Source organism: Nymphaea colorata, unplaced genomic scaffold (genome assembly GCF_008831285.2).
Source record: "Nymphaea colorata isolate Beijing-Zhang1983 unplaced genomic scaffold, ASM883128v2 scaffold0036, whole genome shotgun sequence".
In the NCBI taxonomy this organism is placed as follows: Eukaryota; Viridiplantae; Streptophyta; class Magnoliopsida; order Nymphaeales; family Nymphaeaceae; genus Nymphaea; species Nymphaea colorata.
In genome coordinates this window covers 1-10,239 of record NW_022204542.1, presented here as the reverse complement: position 1 = coordinate 10,239, position 10,239 = coordinate 1, and the positions used below count along the sequence as shown (strand labels likewise).

Here is a 10,239-nt window from a genome sequence, read left to right as displayed (position 1 = left end):
GTCCCCGTAAAATATTCCCAAAAAATACTCCAAGATGAATTATCTTCCATCAACTTTCGAATTGGAAGCTAGAAACATCAAAAAAACTTTCATCCTCAAAATAAGTCAACTAGGTGTCCTTCCAGTAGAGAACGAGCAATTACTCAAGGCCCTCCAATAAATAAAACAATTGAGAGTGGAAAAGCTCTAGCTGTAAAAAAAATTCACGAGCACTTTCAACCAGTATCGCAAGAAGAAAGAAGAAGAGATGGAGAAGATCAAGAGAGGCTTCACCAACAACCTCGCCCACTACAAGGATCTGCTTCTCAAGTTATCAATTAGACCCTCCCAAGAGATCAAAAAGTACCAAGAGGACACATTTTAAACCGTCATCCTCGAAACCAGCTCCGCAGATTAATCATGATTTTTATTCTCTTACCCCTAGCCCTCCCCCACTCCCACGCCCTCACCATCTTCCTCGCAAAGTGCGGTTAAGTATAAATTCTCAATTGGGGGCATTCTATATATAATTACAATAATTGAGGGATGAAATCGGAGAAGCTGTAGATGCCTGAAATCTGTACCTGCACCATAATCTAGTCCTGGACATGCGCACGCTCATGGAAATATACCAACGCGGTGGCCGGATCACACGCAGCACTCGCAGCAACCGCGCGCCGGCGGGGAAGTCAGCCTAGGGCAAGACAAAGAGAAGCATAAAACGCTGCTTCCCTACATCGGACAACCGTCTCTCACGCGGTACCTTCAACGCACCAACATCAAATACCATTAGCCTATCTCCTGTGAATATTTTGCTGGAAAAAGGCTCAAAAGGCTCAGCAAGCAACATCTCCCCGAGAATTGTATCTACTATGAGAAGTCACTCATTAGCCAGCAGCTCTCGTACAGGCTGAGGTCGGTGAAGCTCAATGCCAAGAAGTCCAAGGCTAATGAATATTTGATTGAGTAACCCAAACATCTACATAGGTAGCCAAGCCGACCCTCGCTGCCCAGTCGCATTCTAAACTCCCAGGAAGATACCGGCGTTTTGACTGTTGTGCAAACACTGGCGCTTCACTTTCTGCCCTTCGAGGAATTTCAACGCATTTTCGAGCCCATTCTACTCGATCTTAAGAAGAACTACAAGTCCATAAAAATAGAAGAGCTCTCCAGGATCTCAGAGGAACGCTCTCCAGAGGAACACAATAGCATGCCCAATTAGGAAAAGGAAGTCCCGCATGAAAATCTAGTCAACTAATTGCCGAATCAGTTAGTTGAACCTAATCTAACCCATCCGGAGAGATCAAGATGGAGGAAGTCAATAAAAACACTGTCCAGCCTTAGCCCGAAGAAATATTTGAAGTTATCAATAAAGAAATTGCTGAGCTGGATGCCGCCATCTTCAAAAGGCTCTGCCTTCCCAAGCTGAATGGTATTCTATGGCCCTGCGTCATCATTCAGCCACTTGTGGGCGAGAGAGATGAGCTGGAGGTGATGATATATCGCAAGCTGGACCAAGCCTCCAAGGAAGAGTACAGGAGCAGCAAGGAGCCGAAATTCGATGAAAAGATTCTTCAACTGGCTTTCGAAGAGTACCTCGATGGGCTAGGACTGGATCACTCAGAAAGGATTGAAAAAGAAAGACCAAGCCCACACATTCAGGATAAATGCACTCGAAAAGTTGATGCCATCCTCAGAAACCTAGAACAGGCCAGGCAGTCCAAAATTATTGTTAATTTGCTTGGCACCCATGAGACTAAAGTTCTTCATACCAACTTCGTAAACTGGTAGGACTTGTAGTTTGATGAGATTTATTAGATAGTGATGAAGTCTCCCTTTAGAGCGTTGGTGGATGAGCTTAATGAGCATATCGAGTGTCTCAACAGATTCACCAAGCTGGAAAGCGTCAATAACGATGGCAAGCACTGCCTTTACCGCTTATGCAAGTACGAAAATTAGCGAAACGATATAGAGCTATGCGTCCCTCTCCGCATATAACAACAATCCAAGTAGGAAAAGAAGGTCTTGGTGCGATTCCTCAGGGATGAAAGGACTATTACTCACGAGGAACAACTTCTAAGATGGATTGAGCTCAGCAAACTGTGGGTCAACTTCACACTCCCCAAGCACAATGAGCTCGAGAAGAAGTTCTACTACATCCTAGGCAACAACATCAGCGTTGAAGAAGGCATCAACTATATATACTCTGACTTCTATTATAAAAATTGCAATTTTAACGAAGTTCTACGCCTATGCTATCCCATCAACGACCTGCGTAGGGTTCGCATCAAAGAACAGCGATGCATCTCCTGCTACTACCAGATTCAAAACCTTAGCTACTTCCGCTGCAAGTTCTGCCTCAAGTTTTGCCATCAAGAGTGTACCGCTTTTCGCTCAAAACCACATTCCGAAACTGACTCAACTGCTAACCCAATCCCGCTGGATATCTACTAAACCTAGAATGAGGAATAGCTGTGGAACTGTCCTTAGTGTGCCCCTGTGTCTAGTGCCAAATGGCAGTCAAGAATAGTTTCATCCAGTGCATATCCTGCAAGAACGTTTACCATCCCATCTGCGGAAACTGAAAGGAGTGAGTGAATAGGCATTTGACTAAGAGAAATATACATGCGAGAGCTGCCTCAAGTGCAGGATGTGCTCCACCAAGCTCAAGTCCCAAGAATATTGCTGTGAGGGAAGCAATATCTTCTGCGTCAAGTGCTACAAAGACTACTCTAATAACGAATATTGCGCCTTGTGCATGAAGGAAGCTCATGGAGATTGGGTGCAGTGCGATCAAAAGCCTTGTGAAAAATGGATACATATATCCTGTGATAACTATTTCAAAGAGAAAAAGATCATATAACCCATATAGAAACTCAACTACAGCTGTCCCAACTGCCGCAGGCTCGAAAAGCGCAAGATATTCAGAAACGTCATCGAGGAGCTTAAGTACTTCGACGAGTTCCAATACTTCTACGAGCCAGATTACGAAGAGCTTATCGGTTACAAGTAAGCCATCAAGCAACCGATATGCATCCAGCAAATGCGTGAAAAGTCACTGTAAGGCGCATATGACAACAACTCTTACTAACTCATAAAGGCTGACCTGTAATTACTGGTCCGCAACGCCATGACTTACAACATGCCCAAGGACGAGGCACATTATCGAGCCAAGATCCTGCTGGTGGTAGGTACAAGGTATCTCTTATTCTTTAAGGACATAATAGAGTCATCGTAGGAGTATCTGCTCAACAATAACATGTAGGAAGTTTACATCGCACGTAAGAAGCAATTCTATAATGACCTCTATGAGCATTACCTGGAGTATCTGCTAAATTTCAGACAAGAAAGAGGGATTGTTGAGGTAAGGAAGAGCACTTATACCCCATACGAGCAATAATTCTTCAGTTCAAAGATCATACTCAGCAGGAACTTCGCAAATGCGTAATTCGTCTTCAGAGTCAAACAAAAACCGCATAAAATCGAGAATTTATTCACGATTCCCCGCTAGCTGCTTCTTCTGGTGGCCAGTAAGGGTCAGAACATGTTTTTACCACCCTGAACAAGAAAATCCTATCATATTCGAGTGCAAAATATGTTGGTAGACTTATTGCTGCACAAGGATCTGCTTCAATCACCGCGTTTGCACTGTCTGCTCTCAAAGGGATGCGGGTGCGACAATTTCGAGTGCCAGTGTCCTCCAATGAAGGAAAAAGAGAAGAAGATTTACGAAGCCAAGATCCACTCGACGTTAAGTCAATCAAAACTGGAAAAGCGAGAGTACACTGAGTACTACCGCTACTGTCTCAAGTGCGTATCAGAAAACCTGAAGACCAACTGGTGTTACCTGTGCCACAATTTCTGCTACTTTGCCTACTAGAAGTGCACAGACTGCTCCAGGGTGTACCATCTGGCCTGCGAACGTAAAATAAGTGGGAGGAGATGGCAGTTTTCTTCGATAACAATCGACTTACCGCAACAGTTATTCCTGTGTGCGCCTACCTAAGGTCTGCTACACTTGCTCTTACTCCGCAAAGAACTCCAGACAGACCAAGGAGCTTCTAATGATACAGACAAAAATCACTGCTGCCAAGATCATGGCGATTAGCAAATACATTCCCATCTTCAATTACATCTATGAGCTGAATGGCATCCGTCTTGCTCCTCACGAAATCACCAACCTCATCTTCTACAACTACCAGGACTACATTAGCAAGGAACGCCTATTCCATGAGTTTCTGCTCAACTTTTCCCTCATCATCGAAAGCATGGGCAATAACAGAATCGCAAGGGAATAGTTTAGGTAGTATTTTATGAACGAAATCAATAGGAAATTGGCTAGCCAGACGCAGCATGAGAAGTACATCAGCATCGTATAGACCAGAGAGATAAAGTAGCTGAAGCAGAGTAAAAAATTCTATAAGATATACTCTAAGTGGTGGAACTACTTCTACTTCCCAGCGAATTTTCTAAACAACTACGAGATTAAGTACCACTTGTAGCACCTCACTTCCAAAATCAACCACCACAGTGGCCTCAACATCGGGATAGTCAACTTTTTTCACTCATGATCACCGATCACCACCTCTTCACCAATTTCAGAGAGGAAAACCATCTGAATTCCAAAAACTTTGAAAGGATAAAGATAGAATCCATCACCTCGTATGTTTCACCCAAAAGCAAAAAGAATATTTACTATACAAACAAACTAGAAAGACATAAATTGCATCTTGGATTCCTCAACCACTATTACAACTATAAGGCCCTTAGATTGACCAGCTTAGAAGAAAGACCTATCGATATCCTAGGCAAAAAGATAACTAAAATATAATAATATGAAACCATTTCTAAAGATTATTAGCAATATTTTAGGTTCCACTCTGATAATGAGACCCTCACAGACTGCATATACAAATAATAAGGCTCAAAGACTCTACTATCAGATAGTATCATGCTGAAAATTCAATCCATTCCATTAAAACACCACTCTCGTCAAGTATAACAGATTTCAGTTTATCGCGAGCATGAAGTCATCACCAACAATAACAAGAGCGAAAATCTGTATAAATATCTCTCCAGTTTTGCACTAAGGATATTCGAGGAGAGCAAAGTTGTCTGAAAAAGGGGAATACTGCCATCCTCAATGAAAACAAAAGATGCTGGCGCATTTTGAAGAGGATCAAAGGAATCAATGTGTAGATAAAGCTTGAGAAGAAAGATGAGCATTGGGTCTTGATGGTTGGTGAGTCTACGGGCATAGTGAGAAGCATTGACGACATAATTCGCAAGCTTAGAGATGTTTGTCCCTTTATTAGCACCTTTGAAGATATTGTGGACTTCATGGGATTCGGCATGACCGATAACACTTTCTACTAGCCTAACCACTTTACCCACCTACTGCAAACTTTGCCTCTCGACTCTCTCAATCGCAAATAGCGCAAGAAGGAGGTGATGAAAGTATATGACAAATACGATTGGCAGCGGCAAGGCAATTTTACACTCCAATCTGAAGGCGAGGTAAATCCAGTCAAATATGAATACAATGTCACCAAAAAGGATCTATTCTACCTTAAAAAAGGTCAAATCATGACTCTGAAGAAATAGTATAGCCAAAGTAGTCCCCTTCATCACTTTCTAAGACATCAAAAAGGACTTATAAGACTTTAGCGGACCAGTTAAGGAAAAGGAACACATAGTGATGCGCTAGCCGACATATGATGTCTACATCGCTCCTTCCAAGATCGACAGGCTTGGCCTTTTCATCCGTAACCTCACCAAGAAGGGAACAATCGTCGCCGAGTACATCGGAGAGGTGATCAGCGAGGCCATGGCTGACGTAAGATAGCAGAAATTCCACTTCGGATGCTACATGTTCGGCCTGGGAAAGAATAACACTCGTTTGGAGATCATCGATGCTACCTTCATCGGCAATATGGCTCGGTATCTTAACCACAGTTGCGACGTATTTATCATCCTAACATAGCCAAACTGCAAAGCCAAGATCGAACTCCACAATGGTCACCCCCGCATCCTCATATACACAATCAAGGACGTTAAGGAAAATGACGAATTAACGTACGACTATCAATTCAAAATCGATGCCAATTAACGTCTCATCTGTAAATGCAAGTCCAAGAATTGCCAAGGTAGACTCACCTGATATAAACCACTTTCCGTGATCAGAGGAGCATTTTCAAATCCTTATAGTTATAACTGTATGTGTCTATATTTAAATTTGAATGGTCGAGCTTAGATCGCATATATTAATTCATGAAAGTGATAATTCTATTAGCAGTCGTCCTCTGTCTGGCCTACTCTGAGCAGTGGGCTGTGCTTGTGGCAGGCTCAAACACCTTCAGCAACTACCGCCACCAAGCTGACGTCTTCCACGCCTACCAAACTCTCGCCAAAAACGGCTTCGACAAGGATCATATCATCACCTTCGCCTTCGATGATATCGTCAACTCGGTCTCCAATCCCTTCAAAGGAAAGGTCTTCAATAAACCAACCTACCAGAGCCCAGGAGTAGACGTCTATGATGGAATTCACATTGATTACAAGGGAGCTGATGTCACCCCTGAAAACTTCCTAGCTGTCCTCGAAGGAAACTCCGCTGCCACCAAGGGAAAGAAGGTCCTGGAAGCCACCCCCCAGGACAATATTTTCATCTTCTTCTCAGACCACGGAGCACCTGGACTTATCGCCTTCCCATCCAAATATCTGTATGCTGACCAACTCATCCAAACCTTTAACAAAATCACCGGAAAATTCGGAAAGCTTGTCTTCTACCTTGAGGTAAAGTTGCATTAAATTAGACCTGTGAGTCCGGCTCTATGTTCCAGAAGCTACCAACTAACACCCGCATTTACGGTCTTTCTGCTGCCAATCCCACTGAATCCTCTTGGGGTACCTACTGCAGTCCCGACGATGTGGTTAATGGCAAGCACGTCGGCTCCTGCTTGGGAGATCTTTTCAGCGTGAACTTCCTTGAGGACATCGACAAGGGACTCATCTTTGATGAGACTCTTTTGGACCAGTTCAAGATTGTGAAGAAGTTGACAACCCTAAGTCAGTGATGCAATGGGGTGACCTTTCCTTCCAGTCCGATAAGGTTTCTGAATACGTTGCCACTTCCAAACAAACATTCAACCTACGCACCATCCGACCCCTCCAACGCGTTGGTCAGCGCAAGTCACAGTATGCTACTATGAACAGCCGCACCATGAAGCTTCAATCCCTCGCCGCCATCTATGCTCGTGACCATTCACCTGAAGTCTTCTAGCAAATGACTGAAGAAATGGTTTCAATGCAACTCTACGACTCTGCTTTTGAGCACTTCAACAGCAAGCTTCAACTCAACGGAGAATTTGACTCCGCCAATATCAACTTCGACTGCTATAGAGAAGTCATGCAAGCTCATGAGCAGCTATGCGGAAGACTTTCAGACTATGGACTCAAGTATGCCAAGAATATGGCTGAAGCCTGCGAGAAGCATGAGGCTAAGGATGTTATTGCCGCCCTCAAGTGCTGATTTCGTCATCATCCATTCATTTACGCATATTATTCAATTATCAAAAATGATCACCAAGCATAAGAATACTATATCAGACGGTCATCTTCTTGGTTCCATCCGCGAATTGAATCAACCATCATGCTTCGATCATCCATCTTCGTATATTTCTTCGCTTTTGAATCTCTTCGTCGTCGAATTTCTCTTTCGATTTGACCCTCCTTCGTCAAAGAATTATAGTCAAAATTTTTTGCCTTCTTTATTTTGAGAAAGTCGTTGCCTTGCTCTTATTTTCCTTTTTAGCGCTATGTTAAAACTATAGACTCAATGGGTTATGTCTTCCATTTGGTCCTAGCTGAATTTTTATTTATCATTTGATTTTCCAGTTTGAATATAGGGCCTTTACCGATTTCAACAGCCCTATAGGACTTGTTCGATGAGCCTTTCCGATGCAATTTCGGTTATTGGCTATACTTCTTGGTGAGTTCGAATGAAACATGTTCTTACGTTGCTCCAATTTGTCCAGAATTGTTATGTGTCTTTTAACTGCTTTACAGGTCTACTGCTATAGGTCGTCAGATTAGCTTATTAAGGTTCTAATCGTCCCTCCACACTTAATTTATACTTGAGTCCATTTGCATTTTTGATATGAGTTGACAAGTTTTTCCTCTTGCATTCCAGCCGCCTTCATAAGGGTTAAGCGAGGCTTTTTTCCTCGGTTTGGTGTGTCTGGCAGTTACGGGTATTAGATAATTATGATTGGGTTGCTTTTAGAGCTCTGCCTGAATTTGGGAGATCCTGGGAAAAATGATGTTTCTTTCTATCCAGTTATTCATACATTTATAATCATCAATCATACAATAGGATAGGCATTTTATTATTTGGATCTTATGGAAGCCGAACAATATAAAAAAGTATAATATGGCATGTAAAAATAATGAACCTCAAGGATGAATGTGGCTGTTATTGTGAAGCAGAAATCGAAGGACATTTTCCTTTTGGTTTTGTTTTCCTTCCAAGGTAGTATAACGCCTTATGGGTGGCACTTCAAACTACGACACAAGTAATGTAATAATTTCTTTATAATCTAAATGAGCATTATTCTAACCGACTTCATACCCGGCGATAGGCGGAGGCCTCTTGGACATAAAGATGGAGGTGTGAATATGGATTATTTTTGGATTAATATGTTTTTCAATGCTTTAATCCCGATTCATCACCTATAAATTTATGAATGGATGATGAGGTGTAGTGGCAGGACCAATACGACTCCCTCTTCCTGACCTTCCCGGTCAGAGTCCCCCAGTCCATCCTGGAATAGTATCCCATTTTTAAACACAGGCTTCCCCTCGCATCCACCGATCGACTTTAATGGCCTAGGGGGTAGAAATACCGGAACTTTCTAAGCTTTCTAGCTGCTTGAGGGCTTCATCAGCGACAATCGCAACTGGATGAAAAAAGGGTGCACCGACGGGTAGATGGGGAACATCGAGGAAAAATTAAATGGATTGATGATCTGCCTGCAGTGCTAAAAACACTATGGACATCAGTTCTGGAAGGCCCAGCCGCGAAGGATGCAAGCCTCTGCCATTCATGCCTACATCTTCCTCAAAATGTTTGTAGCGGCACTCATACCTCCCAACTTTGCCAGCCTTCTCCATGCTAACTCCGAAGAAAAATTGATGACGGAAGTTTTCAAACTTGAAGTAAGGACTCCCCTATTAAGAATCTAGTAAATTAATGGATCCAACTGATGAAGCCGGTCCATAGCTTTATGCACAGGAAAGACTTCGCTACTGAGGCTGATCTGACCGAATCATTTTTCAGTGAGCTTTTCTAGTTCTTTAAGGGGATGCCCAGGATAAAGAAAGACTCAATGGCAAAAACGCCAAAGATCATGTAGTTCGTCAACGTCTGCCTGGAAATTGAAACCTGTGAGGAGTAGATCAGATCGAGGACCAGCAGTAAAAGCTCGTGCAGTAGAGCGAGGGGAAGCTCGGAGGGCAGACGGGAGAATAATTTCATCAACAAAAAGAATTTCGACTAGGAGAAGAAGAAAGATTGCGTGGAGTTTTTTCGGTTTGATGAAAGGATCAGAGCACATACCTCCTTTAGAAAGAAAAAAAAGCTAACAGTCACTTCCATGTAAACCAAATAGAAATCATAATCAAATGACAAATCTCGGTCGCCCTCTCTCGACAGGTCGCTTACCATTTTCGAATCAGAAAGAATCAAAAGGGGCACCTTTAATTAGTCACCCAACAGAGACAGTTCAAACCCTAAAGTAAGAGCAAGGATCCTAACCTCAAAGACAAACAATTCAGATCGAAGTAGATAACGTCGAGAAAAAAATCATTGGAAAATGAGCTCACCGAGCAGGAAAGGGACTGCAAGATCAAGAAAAACAAAAAGAATACCCTACCTATGAAGGTGTCCCAATTTTCAAAGCAGATCAACATGGAGAAAGGAGTTTCAAGAGGTTGGGGAATCATCAGAGAGTATGTAAATAAAAGATCGTTTAGCGAAAACTGAGAAAATTATTCTTACTTTGATGTGTTAATATTTTTTCCACATTCCTTCTATAGTAATATTTTTGCTAATACTGATGAAATGATAGATATTTAATGAACTGGCATGAGTTGGGAATGAATGATTCATAGGGGTTGGGGTTGGGGTTGGGGTTGGGGTGGGTTGGGGTTGGGGTTGGGGTTGGGGTTGGGGTTGGGGTTGGGGTTGGGGTTGGGGTTGGG

General features: G+C 42.7%; 1 protein-coding gene across 1 annotated transcript; it reads left to right on the top strand.

Annotated features, from left to right (window-relative positions):
• Window positions 1–6,249: 6,249 nt before the first annotated feature.
• LOC116267995 (uncharacterized) lies at window positions 6,250–7,055 on the top strand. Its single transcript, XM_031649854.1, has 2 exons — window positions 6,250–6,774; window positions 6,822–7,055. The coding sequence occupies exons 1-2, from the start codon at window positions 6,250–6,252 to the stop codon at window positions 7,053–7,055; spliced, it is 759 nt and encodes a 252-aa protein (XP_031505714.1).
• The last annotated feature ends 3,184 nt before the right edge of the window (window positions 7,056–10,239 follow it).

What these genes read in the sequence shown, in the direction of transcription:
- LOC116267995 (XM_031649854.1), top strand. Translation starts at nt 6,250, where the DNA reads ATGAAAGTGATAATTCTATTAGCAGTCGTCCTCTGTCTGGCCTACTCT. An exon ending in AGCTTGTCTTCTACCTTGAG is followed by an intron (nt 6,775 to 6,821) that starts GTAAAGTTGCAT and finishes TCTATGTTCCAG; the next exon opens with AAGCTACCAACTAACACCCG.